Raw genomic sequence first — 20,437 nt, forward strand, 5'->3', positions numbered from 1 at the left:
TTCATCACCGCAGTTCCACATCTGAGAACTCAACCAACCATTGATAATGTAGTACTATAGTATTTTACTAATGAAAAACATTCACATGTTTGGGTCAGGCCAGACCCACGCTGTTCAAGGGCTAACTGTGAATACAGAATGCCAAGAACTCAACAACAAAAAGAAAGTCACATGATTTTAAAATGGGCTAAGAATTTGAAGAGACGTTTCTCCAAAGATGATACAGAAGCAACCAATAAACACATTACAAGGTATTCAATCCAGGTGGCTCACTGGTAAACAATCCACCTTCCAATGAAGGAACTGCAAGAGACTCAGGTTTGATTCCTTGGTCTGGAAGATCCCATGGAGGAGGAAATGGCAACCCTCTCCTATAATCTTGCCAGGATAATCCTATGGACAAAGGAGCCTGGCAGGCTACGCTCCATAGGGCCACAGAGTCAGATATAAACGAGCATACACAATGACAAGTGATGTCATGTGTGTGCATGTGAGCTCAGTCACGTCCAACTCTTTATGACCCTGTGGACTATAGCCCTCCAGGCTCCTCTGTCCGTGGGATTTTCCAGGCAACAATACTGAGTGGGATGCCATTTCCTACTTTAGAGGATCTTCCCGACCAAGGGATTGAACCCACATCTCCACCATCTCCTGCACTGCAGGCCAATTCTTTACCACTGCGTCACCATGGAAGCCTGGGAGATACAAATCAAAACCACAATGAGATACCACTTTGCACTCATTAGGATAGCTATAATTAAAAAAAAAAAACAAACAAAAAACAGGAAAAAGAAAGTTTTGGCAAAGATGTGGGAAAATATAAACCCCTGTGTATTGCTGGTGGGAATGTAAAATGGTGCAGCCACTGTGAAAAAACAGTATGACAAAACAAAACAAAACCCCAGCAATTTCTCAAAAAATCAGACAGAGAATTACCATATGATCCAGCAATTCCACTTTGGATACATACAAGTGAATTAAAAACAGGGACTGAAACAGATATTTGTGCACTAATGTTCACAGCAGTACTATTCACAAAAAGTGAAAGCAACCCCCAAAATAATGCAATTCAAATGTTCATCAACATATGAATGGATAAACTATAATATACACCTACAGTAAAATATTATTCAGCCTTAAAAAGGTAACATATTCTGGTACATGCTATATAACATGGAAGAACCTTGAATACATTCTAAGTGAATTAAGTCTATCACTAACAAACATTGTGTTTCTACAACAGGCAAATTCATAGGGAAACTAAAATGGTGGTTGCCAGGGACTGGGAAGAGGGGGAAATGGGGAATTACTGTTTATCAGAAATGGAGTTTCAATATGAAAAAGTTCTAGAAATGGATCAAAGTAATGGTTGCACAAATGTGAATATACTTAGGGCCACAGAATTATATATTTAAAAATTATTAAAATGGTAAATTTTATATTATGCATATTTTACCATTTTAAAAGCATTAAAGTAAAAAGTGGGATGAAACATTTTCTATACTTTACCGGAGTTAATTCAGAATCAACCTGAAATAATATTGTAATAGATTCATTTTTAATTGCTAGAGCAACCATCAGTAAAATAACTCAAAAAGTATGTTTATGAAATCAAAGCGATTAAAGGCATAACAGATAAACAGAAAACATCTGAAGTACAGAAAAGAAATAGCAAATTATCTAATGTAAACCCAACCACATCAATAATCATACGTGAAATAGACTAAACACTCCAATCAAAAGGCAGGAGCTGCAGCAGACTCAGGTTTGATCCCTTGGTCAGGAAGATCTCCCAGAGGAGGAAACGTCAATTTCCTCTCAATTTTATTATAAACTTGAAAATGTTCAAAAGAAAAAAATTATGGAATACAACTAATACAGTGCTTAGAAGAAAACTTAAGAGCTTAAAATGCCTACATTAAAAAAAGGGTAAAAAAAATGCCTACATTAAAAAAAACGTCTCAATAACCTAAGTTTTCAACCTAGCAAAAGGAAAGCAAGCTAAATCCAAAGCAAGCTGGAGAAAATAATTTTAAAAAAAATCAATGCAGAAATCAATAAAATAGAAAACAGAAACTTAATAGACTAAGGTCAGTAAAAACAAAAGTTGTTTCTCTGTAAAGATCTAAAAAATGGATAAAATTTCAGCTAGACTGAAGAGGGAAGTCCCTTGTGATTCCGTATCAATTTTAGAATGGATTTTCATATTTCTACAAAAAGCACTGGTGGGATTGCACTGAATCTGTAGGCTGCTTTTGGCAGTACAGTCCTGGCATTTCAACAACATTGTCTCCCAATCCATAAAAATGGGATGTCTTTCCATTTATTTGCATCTTCTTTCTTTCAGCAATTTTTGTAGTTCTTAGCATACGTCTTTAGCCTCTTTAATTTTCATTCTAAGTATTTCTTTATTAATATCAATTTTTTAAATTGAAATATAGTTAATTTACAAGCTGTGTATTAGCTTCAGGTATGTAGAAAAGTGACTCAGTTATATCAAGTGTACACATACACACACTCTTTTTCACAGTCTTTTCCATTATAGGTTATTACAAGACATTGAATATAGTTTCCTGTGCTAAAGAGTAGGTTCTTGTTGCTTATCTATTTTATACACAGCAGTGTGTATATGTTAATCCTGAACTCCTAATCCATTTCCCCTCACACTCTGTATTTTATTCTTTTTGATGCTACTGTGGAATGGAACTATTTCCTTAATTTCATTTTTGGATGTTCACTGTTTCTGTATAAAAATGCAACTGAATTTTGCATCTTGATTTTATGTCCTGTAATTTTGCTGAATTCATTTATTAGTTCTCACTACCAAAAAAAAAATCCTACTGAAGTAAATAAATTTTGGCAAGGCTGCAGAACAATATACAAAAATCAATTTCATATCTATGTCATAATGATCTGAAAATGAAACTGATAATTACATTCACAACACCATCATAGAAGATAAACACAACTTAGAAATAAGCTTAAAAAAAGTAACAGACCTGTACACTGCAAACTAAAAAAATACTGCCAACAGAAACTTTTCAAAATATAAATAAATGAAGAGACACTCATGTTTGTAAGTGTCTGATTTAGTGTCATTTCCTGAAAAATCCCAGCAAGGTTTTTCTTTCTTTCTTTTGTAGAAACTGACAAAGACTCTAAAATCTATATAGAATTGCAAAAGACTTAGAATAGGCAAAATAATTTTGAAAACAAGAAGTAGGACTTTCACCAACGTGCTATAAAAGCTCCAGTGTGATGATGCTTGTACAATGATAGACATACTGATCAACAGAACAGAAAATACAGAAATAAACCCTTACATTTATGGTCAATAGATTTCCGACAAATATTCCAATGCAATTCAATAGTGAAAAGAGTTTTTCTAACAAATAACGCTAAAGCAATTGGATCTATATGTAAAAACAGAAACTGATCTTAGATCTTTACCTGAAACCACTCATGATAATCAACTCAAAACATCTGACAGACCTATGTATAAGAGTTCAGATGATAACACTTATAAAAGAAAATGCAGAACATGTTTGTGATCTTGTACTGGCAAAAGGTTTCTTAGATAGGACACAAAGAGCATGACTCATAAAAGAAATGATAATCCAGACTTCACCAAAACCAAACTTTTTCTCTTCAGAGGGCCCTATTAAGAAACTGAGAAGACAAATACAGACTGTGATAAAATATATGCAAGGCATATCTAATGAAGAATTTGCATCTAGAATATATAAAGAACTCTTACAACTGAATGAGACAAATGATCCAATTTAAAAAAAGGAACGGGCAAAGCATGTGGATGGACATTTCATCAAATGAGGCACACAAATAGCTAATAAGCACATGAAAAGATGCTAAACATTTTTAGTTATCAGGAAGATACAAACTCAAGTCACAATGAGCTATCACTACAAAGCCACTAAATAGCTGTAACAAAAAGACTGACAATAATAAATATTAACAAGAATGTGGAGAAACACAAACCTTGATATACTGCTGTTGGGAACATAAAATTTTATAGCTACATTGGAACATCTTGGCATTTTCCTAAAAAGCTAAACACAAACTTAACAAATGACCTAGCAGGTCCACTCTTAGGTATCTCCCCAAAAGAAATGATAATATATAACTGGGGAAAAAAAAAAGTATACAGAGATGTTTATAGTAGCATTATTCACAATGGTTCCAAATTAGAAACAATCCAAATATCCATCAATTGATGAATGGACTACTGGAAATGGACTACAATGGAATACAATTATTCCATTGTATATCCATACAATGGAATAATATTCAGCAATAAAAAGGTATACCACAAAAGCGTTATACTAAATGAAAGTCAGACACAAGACCAAATATTATATGGTTATGTTTACATGAAATTTACAGGAAAGCGAAATCCAAAGAGACAAAAGGCAGTCAATAATTTTCTGGGGCTGGAGGGGGAGCAGAAACTGAATGCAAATGAGCACAGTACTTTTGAGGTTGCTATCAATGCTCTTAAAGCTAGATAGTAATGATGATTGCACAACTCTACTAATTTACTAAAAATCATGGCACACTTATGGGATGTATTTTATACACCTCAATAAAACTGAAAATTAAGCTACAGTAAATTCTACAGTATAGCTACAATAATATCCAAAATTTTATTTGCAAATTTAGGTATGATTTATGACGGAAATAAGACAAATTACTTGAGGAGACAGGTTTAAGCAAAGCTTAAAAGAAATGTGAGATATCTTGCCTTCAACCAATTGATGCTTGCTAGTCAATTAAAAAAAAAAAAAACTGTCTCACCCTGTGGCAAGTCTGAATTCTAGAACACTTTAAAAAGATTAAATTATAAATTCATCACTTGCCCCTTGGAAGGAAAGCTACGACAAACCTAAACAGCATATTAAAAAGCAGAGACATCATTTTGGCTTTTCCAGTAGTCATGTACGGATGGGAGAGTCGGACCATAAAGAAGGCTGAGTGCCAAAGAATTGATGCTTTTGAACTCCAGTACTGGAGAAGACTTTTGAGAGTCCCTTGATCAGCAAGGAGATCAAACCAGTCAATCCTAAAGGAAATCAGTCCTGAATATTCATTGGAAAGACTGATGCTGAAGCTCCAACACTTTGGCCACCTGATGCGAAGGGCTGATTCACTGGAAAAGACACTGATGCTGGGAAAGATTGAGAGCAGGAGGAGAAGGGGATGACAGAGGATGAGATGGTTTTGACAGCATCACTGACTCAATGGACATGAGTTTGAGCAAACTCTGGGAGACAGTGCAGGACAAGGAAGCCTGGCATGCTACAGTCCACTTAGCAACTGAACAAAAAAATTTATTCTAATTTGATAAACTGCATAATAAATACTTTATCTAGCAGTAAATGGAATGCTATGAATGCAATATTTTCTATACCACCATTTTAGGAGACATATAAACACTGTATTAAATATTTAATCATATGTGAGAAAATAAACTTTTTCAATTACTCAATCCTTTCGACTTTGGTAAGGAGGAAACCTGTATGAGGGGATAGTGTACTTCTAACCATCTCTCATGTAATCTGCAAACTGCCCTTCTCAAGGCAAGGGTAAGAGCCTTTGGCAAGAAACTAGTTTTTCATAACATTCATTTTGCTCCTCACAAGTAACCCTCTATTCACACAAGTGATGCTAACTTTCCATGAATAATGACGATATAAATTATTTTGAAAGAGAACTTTAAGTCTAAAAGTTAGGCTGTACAGGTTACTCTGAGGAAAGGACAAACATCATGAGTTGTTAAGAACCTAAATTCAGCAAACTTTGCTTCCCATGATGTAAATCACACAGTCCATAGTAAACTCAGAATCAACATTCACAAGTAAAATGGGTTGCTTCAATAATTCACAAGCACTGAAGATGAGCAAAATGTCTTTACTTAGATGTTTTTATTCTGCTTCATTTGTGTGACCTTCTTTTTCCATTGTTGTTTAGTTGCTAAGTTGTCTCCGACTCTTCTGCAATCCCACATACTGTAACCACCAGGCTCCTCTGTCCATGGGATTGCCATTTCCTCCTGCAGGGGATCTTTCTGATCCAGGGATTGAACCTGTGTCTCCTGCATTAGCAGGAGGATTCTTTACCACTGAGCCACCAGGAAAGACGCTATATACCAAATACCCATCCTAAAAGCCTGATTTTTCCTGGACTTCAAATGCCATTATTCGTACTATTTTGCTGTTGCTGCTACTTCTTTACCATGTATATGCTATCCAAACAGCAGCCAGCCACTACTAAAACTTAAGTTGTATCACATCACACTAAAACCCTTCAAATGGCCCATCTTGCTTGTTAAAAGCCAAGTCCTCACAATGGCCTATAACGCCCTGCATCATCAGTGCATGTCCCTATGCCTCACCCCCAACCTTGTCTCTGACATATTTCTTAATATCCTCTTTACTCATTTTACTCCAGCCACACTGACTTTCCACTCTTCTACTATACTGGTGTCACAGCATTCAGTTCCTTCCTCAGAACCTTTGGACTTGGCATCACCCTTACCTGAAAAAAATCCAATCCAAGATGGCGGAGTAAGAACGTGCGCTCATCTTCTGCGAGAACTCCAAAATTACAACTCACTGCTGAACAACCATTGACAGGATAATGCTGGATCCCACCAAAAAAAGATACCCCACGTCCAAGGGCAAAGGCAAAGACCCAGCAAGACGGCAGGACGGGCGAAACTGCATTTAGAATCAAAACCCATACCTACCAGAGACGCTCAGAGGACTCAAACAAAACCTTGTGCGCACCAGAAGATGCCACAGACACTGAGCCAGATCTGCCTTTGAGTGTCTGAGTGGCTCCTGTGGAAGTATGAGTCAGCAGTGGCCTTCCGCAAGTGCAGGGGCTCTGGGTGCAGCAGACCTGGGTATGGCATAAGCCCTCTTAGAGAAGGACACCATTAACCCCACGGTACAGCCGCCAGAACTTACACAGGACTGGAGAAAAAGACTCGTGGAGGGCACAAACAAAACCTTGTGTGCGCTAGGAGAAAGGAGCATGACGCCACAAGAGATAGACCCAGATGTGCCCGTGAGTGTCCTGGAGTCTCTGGCAGAGGTGTCGGTTGACGGTGGCCTGCTGCAGGGTCGGGGCACTGAGTGCCGCAGTGTGTCGCCATTATCTTCATTTCTTCCACCATAGTTTGGCCTCAGGTCAAACATCAGGGAGGGAACACAGTCCCAAAACAGAAAATTGGAGTAAGGATTTACAGAGCATGACCCTGCACATCAGAACAAGACCCAGTTTCCCCCAGTCAGTCTCTAACATCAGGAAGCTTCCATAAGCCCCTTATCCACCAGAGGGCAGACAGAAGGAAAACCACAATCACAGAAAACTAATCAAACTGATCACATAGCCTTGTCTAACTCAATGAAACTATGAGCCATGCCGTGGAGGGGCACCCAAGACAGACAGGTCATGGTGGAAAGTTCTGAAAAAACATGGTCCAATGGCGAAGGGAATGGTAAACCACTTCAGTATTCTTGCCTTGAGAACCCCATGAACAGTATGAAAAGGCAAAAAGATAGGACACTGAAAGAGGAACTCCCCAAGTCAGCAGGTGCCCAATATGCTACTGGAGAACACTGGAGAAATAACTCCAGAAACAATGAAAAGACAAAGCCAAAGCAAAAACAACACACAGTTACGGATGTGACTGGTGATGGAAGTAAAGTCCAATGCTCTAAAGGACAATATTGCACAGGAACCTAGAATGTTAGGTCCAATCAAGGTAAATTGGAAGTGGTCAAACAGAAGATGGCAGTAGCGAATATCGACATTTTAGGAATCAGTGAACTAAAATGGGACTGGAATGGGTGAATTTAACTCAGATGACCATTAAATCTACTACTGTGGACAAAAATCCCTTAGAAGAAATGCAGTAGCCCTTGTTGTCAACAATAGGGTCTGAAATGCATTTCTTGGGTGAAACCTCAAAAACGACAGAATGATCTCTGTTTGTTTCCAAGGTAAACCATTCAGTATCACAGTAAGCCAAGTCTATGCCCCAACCAGTAATGCTGAAGAAGCTGAACGGTTCTATAAAGTGAAACTGAAAGTCACTCAGTCGTGTCTGACTCTTTGCGACCCCATCAACCATTCATGGAATTCTCCAGACCAGAATACTGGAGTGGGTAGCCTTTCCCTTCTCCAAGGGATCTTTCCAACCCAGGGAGCAAACCCAGGTTCCCCGCATTGCAGGCGGATTCTTTACCAGCTGAGCCACAAGAGAGGCCCAAGAACACTGGAGTGGGTAGCCTAGCCCTTCTCCAGGGGATCTTTTGGACAGGAATCAAACCAGGGTCTCCCACATTGCAGGCAGATTCTTTACCAACTGAGCTATCAGGGAACGGTTCTATGAAAACCTACAAGACCTTCTAGAACTAACACTCCCCCAAAAATGTCCTTTTCATTATAGGGCACTGGAATGCAAAAGTAGGGAGTCAAGAGATTACCTGAAGTAACAGGCAAATTTAGCCCTGGAGAACAAAATGAAGCAGGGCAAAGGCTAAGAGAGTTTTGCCAAGAGAACGCACTGGTCATAGCAAACACCCTCTTCCAACAACACAAGAGAAGACTCTACACATGGACATCACCAGATGGTCAATACTGAAATCAGACTGATTATATTCTTTGCAGCCAAAGATAGAGAAGTTCTATACAGTCAGCAAAACAAGATGGGGAGCTGACTGGCTCAGATCATGAACTTCTTATTGCCAAATTTAGACTTAAATTAAAGGAAGTAGGGAAAACCACTAGACCATTCAGGTATGACCTAAATTAAACCCCTTATAATTATACAGTGGAAGTGACAAATAGGTTCAAGGGATTAGATCTGATATTCAGAGTCCCTGAAGAACTATGGCCGGAGGTTCATGACATTGTACAGGAGGCAGGGATCAAGACCATCCCCAAGAAAAAGAAATGCAAAAAGGCAAAATGGTTGTCTGAGGAGGCCTTACAATAGCTTTGAAAACAAGAGAAGCAAAAGGCAAAGGAGAAAAGGAAAGATATACCCAGTTCCAAAGAATAGCAAGGAGAGAAAAGAAAGCCCTCCTCAGTGATCAATGCAAAGAAATAGAGGAAAACAATAGAATGGGAAGGACTAGAGATCTCTTCGAGATCTTTCTCTTTGAGAAAATCAGAGATACCAAGGGAACATTTCATGCAAAGATGGGCACAATAAAGGACAGAAATGGTATGACCCTAACAGAAGCACGAGATATTAACAGGTGGCAACAACACACATAAGAACTCTACAGAAAAGATCTTCATGACCCAGATAACCATGATGGTGTGATCACCCACCTGGAGCCAGACATCCTGGAATGCGAAGTCAAGCGGGCCTGAGAAAGCATCACTGCGAACAAAGCTAGTGGAGGTGATGGAATTCCAGTTGAGCTATTTCAAATCCTGAAAGATGATGCTGTGAAAGTGCTGCACTCAATATGCCAGCAAATTTGGAACTCGACAGTGGCCATAGGACTGGAAAAGGTCACTTTTCATTCAAATCTCAAAGAAAGAAAATGTCAAAGCATGTTCAAACTACCGCACAATTGCACTCATCTCACAGGCTACCAAAGTAATGCTCAAAATTCTCCAAGCCAGGCTTCAGCAGTACATGAACTATGGACTTCCAGATGTTCAAGCCGGATTTAGAAAAGGCAGAGGAACCAGAGATTAAATTGCCAACAGCCGCTGGATCATCGAAAAAGCAGAGTTCCAGAAAAACATCTACATCTGCTTTATTGACTATGCCACAGTCGTTGACTGTATGAATCACAACAAACTGTGGAAAATTCTTCAAGAGATGGGAATACCAGACCACCTTACCTGCCTCCTGAGAAATCTGTATGCAGATCAAGAAGCAAAAGTTAGAACTGAACATGGGACAACAGTTCAGTTTAGTCGCTCAGTTGTGTCCAACTCTCTGCGACCCCATGGACTACAGCACAACAGGCTTCCCTGACCATCACCAACTCCCAGAGCTTACACAAACTCATGTCCATCGAGTCAGTGATGCCATCCAACCATCTCATCCTCTGTCATCCCCTTCTCCTCCTGCCTTCATTCTTTCCCAGCCATCAGGGTCTTATCAAGTGAGTCAGATCTTCACATCAGGTTGCCAAAGTATTGCAGTTTCAGCTTCAGCATCAGTCCATCCAATGAATATCAGGACTGATTTCCTTCAGGATGGACTGATTTGATTTCCATACTGTCAAAGGGATTCTCAAGAGTCTTCTCCAACACCACAGTTCAAAAGCGTCAATTCTTTGGCGCTTAACTTTCTTTATAGTCCAACTCTCACATCCATACAAGACTACTAGAAAAACCATAGCTTTGACTAGATGGACCTTTGTTGGCAAAGTAATGTTTCTGCTTTTTAATATGTTGTCTAAGTTGGTCATAGCTTTTCTTCCAATGAGCAAGCATCTTTTAATTTCATGGCTGCAGTCACCATCTGCAGTGATTTTGGAAACCAAAAAAAAATAAAGTCTTTCACTGTTTTCATTGTTTCCCCATCTATTTGCCATGAAGTGATGGGACCAGATGCCATGATCTGTTTTCTGAATGTTGAGTTTTAAGCCAACTTTTTCACTGTTTTTGGACTGTGTTGGTGGAGAAGGCTCTTGAGAGTCCCTCAGACTGCAAGTAGATCAAACCAGTCAATCCTCAAGGAAATCAGTTGTGAAGATTCATCGAAAGTACTGATGCTGAAGCTGAAGCTCCAATACTTTGGGCACCTGATGCCAAGAGCTGACTCATTGGAAAAGACCCTGATGGCCGGGAAAGATTGAAGGCAGGAGGAGAAAGGGACGACAGAGGATGAGATGGTTGGACGGCATCACCGACTAGATGGACATGAGTTTGAGCAGCCTCCTGAAGTTGGTGAAGGACAGGGAAGCCAATGTATTGCAGTCCATGGGGCTGCAAAGTGTTGGACACGACTGAGCAACAGAACTGAAGTTACCTGAAATGTTCTTCTCTCAGATACCTACGTGGCTTGGTCACTTAGTTCTTTAAGGTCTCTGCTGAAATGCAACCTCCCTAAGGAGGCTTTCTCCAACCATCTTTAGCTAAAATAACAATGCCACACGAACATTCCCTGACAGCCTTACTCTGCTCTTCTCCATGGCACTCATTATATTGACATATGGATATGTTTGCTGCCTGTCTCCCCTCACCAAAGCAGAAGCTTCATGCAGGCAGGAACTGTTTCTGTGTACTGCTGACATCCTGGCACCAGTGTCTGGCAGAGTAAGTATTTAAATTTTATTTTACTGTGTTTGCATCAAAACTTTTCAAACTTTGCTTGTAGTGCCTGTATAGTGGGAAGTTAAACAGGGACTCAAGGCTTCTAGAAATGTATATTCTCCAGCTTTCATGGATTGGCACTAGAGACTCCCAACAACTAGTTCCACTTTAGGTCTACGTTCCATTTCACTAGGATCTGAAGTAAGAGGAGGGGAATCCAGTCACTAAAATCTCTTCCACTACACTGACCATCAGCACTGAACTCCTTCCTCTCCATCTCACCTCAAGGTCCTCTTTTCTCACAGGAAAGTCAGGGGTCCCTGTAATACTGTGCCATAACTTGCACAAAAGGTTTTGGGGTTGTAGTCAACCCAGGCTTACTACATTTCAGTCTTAGAACCAGCCCACACCAAATCTCTTCAGAGTGCAGGTGATAACCAGAAAAGAAAGCCTTCTCAATCACAGACTTGAATCTTATAGAAGCTTTTATTTCAGTGATTAAAAGATGCAGTAAATGGAAACTATACTGATTGACATTAAGCATGCACCTCTACTGATGCTGCTGTTAGTTTCTGACTGGCCCTAATCTTAATTTTTTTCATTTGGGAACATCGTTATTTTGGACCCTGATATACAGGGTAAGTTAATTTCTTCCTTGTGGCAATTTAGTATGAAAATTATGTTACTGGCTAGATACCTTTAACTAAAGGCTGCTAGACTCTCAGGCAACTTGTACTACTTTGAGACCATACTTTAGATAAATAAGTGAATCACAGACTAAAGGAGGGAGATAATCTAGAAAGCTGAAATGTAGTGTATGAATATTCCATACATTTTTTCCAGCACTGAGAGTCAAACACTAGATAAGGAGGCAAACACTAGATAAGGAGGCCTATAGTGAAGAACCAAATTACTCTTCCCCCACCGTTGCCCTTTCTGAGACACGCAAAGATGTATACTGATCTCAAAAATCTGAAATAAATCCACACAAATAACAGATTACCTATCCCTGGTGGCTCAGTCGGTAAAGAATCCGCCTGGAATGTGGAAGACCTGGGTTGGAAAGATCCCCAGGAGAAGCCAATGGCAACCCACTCCAGTATTCTCGCCTGGAGAATCCCCATGGACACAGAAGCCTGGTGGGCTGCAGTCCATGGGGTTGCAAAGAGTCAGACATGACTGAAAAACTAAAAGCACACACACGTGGTCCCACTACCAAATTATAGATCACATCAATATAAATATACATTGGGAACAAGGAGTTCAACTGGCTATATATAATACTGCACAGTAATTTAAGTTCCGGCAAGCTGCAGATTACCCAATAATTAAAGAAAGACCCTTTATAAGGTAGCACTTCCACTACCACCCCTGCCCGCTTTAATGAGATACAATTCGCATAAACACTGTTTAAGATGTACAACATGTTGATTTGATGCCCTTATACATTGCAAAAAGATTACCACCAGTCTTAGCTAACACATGCATCATGTTACACAATTACCATTTCTTTTTTTGTAGAGAAAAAACTGAAAATCTACTCTCATCTAAGCAACTTTCAAGCATATAATACAGTATTATCAACTATAATCACCATGCTGTACATGAACTTATTCAGTTTACAGCTTGAAGTTTACGCTCTCCTATCAACATCTCCCCTTTTCCACCACTCCCTAGCCCCTCATATCCACCATTCTAGTATGTTTCTATCCATTTCGCTTTTTTAGATCGCATATATGTAAGTGATATATACATAATTTCTCTTTGACTTATTTCACTTAGCATAATGCCTTCTAGGTCCTTCCATATATGCTGCAAATAGTTTAAGATGTCCTTTCTCACGGCTAAACAATATTCCATTATGCATATAAACTACATCTTCTTTATCCATTCATCCATTGACAGATACTTAGGTTACTTCCACATCTTGGCTATTATGAATAACGTACTATTTTTCTAATATAATTTGGGCTGGGTATAATAAAAAAGCATTTAATTAACCTTAACTTTTATAACCCTAACACAATTTTTTCTGATTTTAAGTTGTAATTTAATATCATCACATTTTTAAAGTTACATGTCAACATTTAAAAATCTTCAAATTATTAAAACTTGAAAAAAGTATGTGTTATGCATAGGACAGATATCTTAAATTATTTTTAAAATGCTTACTAAACATCTTTGTGCAAAACATAAATACAAAATAAGATTACTTATAAATTAACATAATATTGTAAATCAATTATACTTCAATTTAAAATAAATTAAGATCACTTGTGCTCTCCAGAAACTTACAATCCAGTTGGAAAAATAAACCAAGTGTGAAAAACTACACTACAAACAGTACTGTTCATAAAAAACAATGAACTCAATGAATAACAGTGTTCATCAAAAACAATTATAGTAAATAAAGAATGACTCAGAGCACGATTTCAACAGAAGCTAAGGTTTGGGTAATATTCTGATAGGCAGAGACAGGGCAAGAGAGCATTCCAAGAGAGGAAAGTCTCTGATATTAAACCAAGGAGTTTTTGAACTTCATCCTTTAACCAACAGTGAACCCTAAATGACTTCCAAGCAGTGGGTTTATAAGGAAGGCTCTTTGGAGGCATTAACAAAATAGGGTTGAAAGCGTGAGAAATGAGAGAGCTGGAAAAAATACAGGTACAAATTGTTGGGTTAACCAAAAAGTTTGTTTGAGTTTTTCCATGACATCTTAACCACACACCTGATTGAATATCTGTCTCATTGTTTTCCATTATTAGTACACAGCAAAAAGAGGATAAGTTTTCACTCAGGGTGCTCAAAGACAATTTATTATATTTCATAAGTCCAGTAATTCTACCTATTTCACCTTTTTATTAGCAGTGATAACTCACAAAATTTTCATTTATATTAACATACTACCATCTTTGAACATAATGTTTTTCTCTCACATACAATATGTCCCCTTAATCCTTTTCATACGCTGCCTATTGATACTATCTTTTTCACAGAAAGTGTTCATATATTTAAAATAATCAATGACCTGAAAATTAAGATAAGATTAATTTAGAATTACAGCATTCTAAAGTATCATTCTGTGGTTCACAGAGACTTTTATAGTCACAGTTAAGTAGTATATTAAAGGAATAATTCTAGGCTCTCTGATACAGTACAAAACACAATTTATCTCCTACAACCCCCATGTCAATCATAAATCATAATGTGCTTTAAACAGCAGCTTCATCTTCAAAGCTGAAATCAGTCCTTTTACAATACCCTTGGCAGAAATACATCAACTGCTCCATCAAGTAACTCGCATCTCTAGCACCTCAATCTAACAGACATACCAAAACTTTTTGGAGTCCCCTTTTTTGGTTCCAAAATATATGAATGATCTCTGTTGTAAATTCAAGTAGTTTAAAACTCCTAAGTAGAATCACTAAGTAGAGAAAGCAAATTTACACCAACACGTTACAATGAAAATGAGTCACACCCTCACACTAAAAATGAAATCAAAAGCAAAATGACTATCGACAGAAACTCTTAGTTATCAACACATCTAAAAAGCACTCTACTACACTTCTCAAATTTGAAGTCAGGAAAGAATTTTGAAGAGATATGACTGTAACACTCGGATCCCAAACAGCTACATACGGTATACAACAGTCACTATAAGAGGTACATAAAAGCTCACTAGAAGACCCACAAAATACACACGTTATTCTTAGAGATTTTGTTTTACTGTTTTCATAGCCTCATGTCTAATCAACACTTTCCAGGTAGCTATTCTTTTAGACATTAAAATAAATAAATAAATAAACAGCCAGACTATTAAATGCACGTTCCTCCCACAAGGCTAGTTTTCTCTTTTTAAAAATGCATTCCTCCTAAGTGAATTTAACTTACTAAAAGAGCCCTAACAAAATTTTAAGAAAGCAAATTGTATTATATCCTCACATCTTTTTGAGCATGTTTTTCCATGTCTCTAAATGCCCTCAAGCTGCTTTTAAGACCTCAAATTCCATAAAACCCTTCTTCAGATCTTCAAAATTCTCTTTATTCTGTAAAATTACTTGCATATACAATGTCTCCAAAATCAAAGCTTTCATGTTCTCATGCAAACATTTTAAACCCATTCACTCTAAATTACATAGGAACGACTGATAGCTACTCAATTTAGCTAGAGGTATTTTCACTTTAAAAGAAGTTTGTTAACTTAACTTACATAGGTTTAACTTACATAGTTTAAGTTTAGAAATTTAAAAAATCAAAACAAACACTGGAGTCTGGCACCTGTTTCCCCATTCACCCAGTTATAAACTTTAAAATCATCTCATCCGATACTTGATTTCTAAAGTGACGGTGATGTCAAGAGTTCAAAGCTAACCATAAGTCAACTTACAGTACCATGGAGCCTCCTCGAACGTATTCCTGAATTTCCTTTCACATACTTCTGAACCCATACACTCTGTACAACCTAAATTTTTGCACAATCTTAATGATAGTGGCCCCGGCAATCTATGAGCACCATTGGAATTTGAAGGAAAGGGGTATGACCAGTTTTACGTTGACCAGGACTGCCGTAGATTTGTTTAGTATCTAAGTCCAAAAGCAAAACAAAACACACACAAAAAACCCTGATATTCTCAATATTCACAATATCCCTAAGACAGTCAAGGAACATTTTTGTTTCTTTTACAGATAAATAAAGTAGTCTACAGGCTTCTGGTCTATTCTTCCTTCATATTAAGTTTATGCTGTGTACTGCACTTAGTCACTGTCATGTCTGACAGTGACCCCATGGACTGCAGCCCACCAGGCTTTTCTGTCCATGGGGATTCTCCAGGCAAGAATATTAAGAATGGGTTGCCATGCCCTCCTCCAGGGGATTTTCCCAACCTAGGGATCACACCCACATCTCCTGCATTGCAGGTGGATTCTTTACCGACTGAGCCACCTGGGAAGCCCAAGAATACTAATGTGGGTAGCCTTTCCCCTTCCCCAGGTGATCTTCCCAACCCAGGAATCGAACCGGGGTCTCCAGCATTGCCAGACGATTCTCTACCAACTGAGCTATGAGGGAAGCCTATATTAAGTTTCAGTTTAGTTCAGCCACTCAGTCGAGTCAGACTCTTAGCGACCCCATGAATTACAGCACGCCAGGCCTCCCTGTCCATCACCAACTCCCGGAGTTCACTGAGACTCACATCCATCGAGTCAGTGATGCCATCCAGCCATCTCATCCTCTGTCATCCCCTTCTCCTCCTACTCCCAATCCTTCCCAGCATCAGAGTCTTTTCCAATGAGTCAACTCTTCACATGAGGTGGCCAAAGTACTGGAGTTTCAGCTTTAGCATCATTCCCTCCGAAGAACATCCAGGACTGATCTCCTTCAGAATGGACTGGTTGGATCTCCTTGCAGTCCAAGGGACTCTCAAGAGTCTTCTCCAACACCACAGTTCAAAACCATCAATTCTTCAGTGCTCAGCTTTCTTCACAGTCCAACTCTCATATCCATACATGACCAATGGAAAAACCACAGCCTTGACTAGACAGACCTTTGTTAGCAAAGTAATGTCTCTGTTTTTGAATATGCTATCTAAGTTGGTCATAACTTTCCTTCCAAGGACTAAGCGTCTTTTAATTTCACGGCTGCAATCACCTAAAATTAAGTTGTGTTAGTCGCTCAGTCCTGTCTGACTCTCTGTGACTCAATGAACTACAGTCTGCCAGGCTCTACTGTCCATGAAATCCTCCAGGCAAGAATAGTGGAGTGGGTAGCCATTCCCTCCTCCAGGGGATCTTCCTGACCCAGGGATCGAATCCGAGTCTCCTGCATTGCAGGCCGATTCTTCACCGTCTAAGCCACCAGGCGTTGGGTGATAAAATTAAGTTAGGCCTGTCCTTTATGGAGTTAAGGAAAGTTGTATTTCAGGCTTTACAGTTTGTTACATTAGAGTGAAATTATGAACTAAAATTAAGAAGGCAATTTAAAATTCACCTAATTTTTTTATATGCCTTAAAAATAATATATACAAACAAAAAAAGAAATTACTCAAGTGGTATACATGATGTAAATGAATTAGTATCTCATTTAAGAACCAGATGATATGCAATACATAAAAACATGCAATCAAGCACCAGACAGAAGTGTCACATTGCTGTTTTGTGACAACAAAACAACACAAAGCCCTGTTTTGTTCTGAGACGTATTTAAAAATTAACCAAAACTTAATGGCAAACACTATAATTTAAAACCTAATTATTACAGTCATATAAAAGATACCAGAAATACCTAAATCTCATCATTACTTTTACCAGGGCTGTGTGTGAGGATAGTCAAAGCATAGACAGACATTCAAATAGTCACACAGATTTGACAGTTTTAACTAATTTGATTAAACCCAGTATTTCACATGTATCTAACAAAGCTAAGATCGAAACCTATTTCCACCTGGTAAAAATCAGCTTTCAAGGCATAACAACTTCACTCTGACATACACTAGCACCGCCTTCTCTTGGGAAGGTGGCGGAAAATTTTTATACTCTATTCTGTTGCTTATAAACAGACCTGTAGCAGCGTTCAAGGAAAATAAGGAAACCCACCAGCTATTTTTTAAGTTATTCTTTCAACCACTCACTAATTAGATACAAGAAATAAAAAAGCACGATTCACAGAAAGCAAAAACAGAACACTGGTTCAAGCGCTTCCCAAATCTTATTACTTCCAGGTGCGAATACCAAGAGGCGAGCGGCGAGATTGAGTCCCACTTCCGCTCCTACTAACCCCTCTATAACTCTCTACAGAAGAGTCCAAGAGCTGCAGAGAAAATAACTGACCTAAAAGTGGAGAGATGTTAGGGTAAGGCGAGGAATTGGGTTATCAGACCTTCAGTATTAAAAAAAAAAAACTCTGGCTGTAGTTGTAGAAATGTTATCACCGCATGTCAAGTCTGGCACTGACTGGGTAAAGCCCAACAGGCTTTCCCCAACTTCAAAACAATGGTCTTTAAAGCAAGGTAGGACTAGGAACACAACAGCGGCCAGATTCCTAGTTGTGGAAAGTTTAACCAAATTTGTTCCTCGGCGAAAGGGGGAAGAGAGAGGAAGGAAAATCTGGGCTCGGCCGAAGGAGCGCGTGGGGTCCGCACTGTGCGCGGCCGCCGGCCCAACGCAGGGAGGTGCAGGGATTTGGGGCAGCAGCGACGGCATCCCCCCCGGAGCCCTGGCCAGAGGACGTGTCCAGATCCGGGGGTTCGCGCAACCAAGGAGGTGGAACAAGGAGGGCGAAGACGAGTGGGTCTGGTGCGAAGGGGCAGGGGTCCCAGACTCTGGGTGGAAGTTGGGGGCGGGATGGTGCCGGGAAGCCGGGAGGAAGAGGCGAGAGGCTCTACTTACCCGACTGTACCAGATGCTGAGGCGAGCTGGGGCCAGTACGGCGAAGAAAGTCCTCTGGGGGTCGGACTGAACGTGGAAAGGCGCCTCGGCCGGGCTCCCCAAAGGGCAGAGCAGCCTCTTGGGCCAGCCGCTCAGGAAATACATGGTCCGCGCGGAGCCTCAGACGCCGCGGCGCCAGGCGGCCCCCGGCCCCGTCCGTCACACTCAGCGGCCCAGGGTCGGACGCCCGTCTCCCACACCGCCACCGGCCGAGTCGGCGGCGGCGCCGGTGGCAGCTCCGGGCATCTGCCCTCTGGCCGGGCCGGGCCAGGCCGACACAACGCTAAGCGACGAAGGCACCCCAGCGCAGACGGGGCCCAGTGTGGAGGTAGGAGGGGGAGGGAGAGTCTGGATGGAGAGGGGGCGGGAGGAGCTGGAAGTCCCGCCCCGGCCCTGGCCCCGCCCCTTCCTCGGGCCGCACTGGCGTCACCACGCAGCGCCGCGTGTGTCTTGCCTGTGAGGGCTGCAGCGCGCGTGCGTACTGGAGATAATTTTCACTCCCCTATGCTGTCTGAAACTCCGCCTTGGGCTTCAGCTCAACACGCATGCGCCTAGCCCTGCTCTGGCTCCTCTGCGCCTCACAGTTGCTAAGTAGGCTGTATAGTCAAGGCTAGCAGGCAGGACTAATGCCTGAGACTCGGCGACAAGTGGGCCGAGCCGGCAAGACGCAGCTACTCGGAGACTAGTAGCTGGGACCGCCCCTTGCCTGGCCAAATTTAACTTTCCTTCCCTGATTGGTGAAGTCTCTGGTGGGGGTGGGTCCGGAGCTGCATCGCCTGGGTCGCGGGGCACGTGCAGGGGAGGGCGACTCACGTGACGTTTGGTGCTCCAATTCCTGTCCTGGCCTGTGGGCCGCGGTCTCTGTGCAGGGTTGTGGGGTCCCTTGTCCAGTGAACCCTTGTTGTATGCCAAGGTCTGCAGTGAAAGCTGGTGGTGAAGTCCCTGCCCTCATGGAGTTTACACGCTAGAGGGGGCCTTTATTTCAATTCATAAATAAACCACTTGCCGTGAAAGTGCCTTAATCCTGTTCTCTATCCTTCAGGAATTCTAAATGTAGTGTATATTTTTTAATTCGGTTTGCAAACTTGTGTGCATTTACCAGCCATAATGTTAGACAAGGCAAGGCTTTCTCTTTTGCACTCTCAGTAGAGTATGTGATTTAATTTTGGAACTGGAACCGACTGTAGCGATTCTGTAGTTCGATGTTTAACTTTTTGAACCCCAGCGATCACCTTAACAATAAGAGTTTATTTAAGCGTTGACCCTGGGATTACCTCTGAAAAGAAGGATGCAGGAGTGGCGAGGGAATGTTGAGTAGGGGAAAGGGGTTCTGGATTAAAAGACTTTTCTCTCATTATCTGTGTCTTTGTACAGTCTGAAATTTTCCCTGTGTTTCAATTAAAAGTTTTTTTTTTAAGAGCCCAAGTTTTTTTTTTTTTTTTTTAAGTTAACTCACATGAATAAATAAACAGCAAGAAAGGAAACTAACTTAATCCATATCAGATGTAGTATTGTAGCTGGTACTCATAGCAAAATATGTAACTTTCCATAATTTTCCTAAACATTCACTGCATTCCCCAGAAGGTGATCAAAGAATCCAGGATTCCTCAAAGCAAAGTTTAAACTGCCTCACCACTCACCAGCCTCTTGTGGCCAGACTGTGTCTCCTTCCTGGTGTTTTTTTCCCGACAAACAGCATAGCAGT

The 20,437-nt window shown here is 40.3% G+C and overlaps 2 protein-coding genes across 10 annotated transcripts in view; both read right to left on the reverse strand.

Moving 5' to 3' along the window:
* RIC1 (RIC1 homolog, RAB6A GEF complex partner 1) overlaps nucleotides 1–19,041 on the reverse strand; it is a 163,997-nt gene extending 144,956 nt beyond the window's left edge. For 3 of the 7 annotated variants that reach the window (XM_070794215.1, XM_070794213.1, XM_070794214.1), the window contains exon 1: nucleotides 18,694–19,041. In XM_070794215.1, the coding sequence (XP_070650316.1) occupies nucleotides 18,694–18,837 (144 nt within the window). In that variant the 5' untranslated portion in view covers nucleotides 18,838–19,041. The remainder of the gene's footprint in view (nucleotides 1–18,693) is intronic. The other 4 variants (XM_070794212.1, XM_070794211.1, XM_019965981.2 and 1 more) reach the window with 2 other exon arrangements.
* A 220-nt stretch (nucleotides 19,042–19,261) lies between these two features.
* Nucleotides 19,262–20,437, reverse strand: part of PDCD1LG2 (programmed cell death 1 ligand 2) — a 119,390-nt gene continuing 118,214 nt past the window's right edge. The window contains exons 7-8 of one of the 3 annotated variants that reach the window (XM_070794220.1): nucleotides 20,373–20,437; nucleotides 19,262–19,647 (exon numbers count right to left, since the gene is read on the reverse strand). In XM_070794220.1, coding sequence (XP_070650321.1) covers nucleotide 19,647; nucleotides 20,373–20,437 — 66 coding nt within the window. In that variant the 3' untranslated portion in view covers nucleotides 19,262–19,646. Of the gene's footprint in view, nucleotides 19,648–19,723 lie in introns of those variants that run through there. The other 2 variants (XM_070794222.1, XM_070794219.1) reach the window with 2 other exon arrangements.

This window comes from Bos indicus, chromosome 8, assembly GCF_029378745.1.
Source record: "Bos indicus isolate NIAB-ARS_2022 breed Sahiwal x Tharparkar chromosome 8, NIAB-ARS_B.indTharparkar_mat_pri_1.0, whole genome shotgun sequence".
NCBI classification, from domain to species: domain Eukaryota; kingdom Metazoa; phylum Chordata; class Mammalia; order Artiodactyla; family Bovidae; genus Bos; species Bos indicus.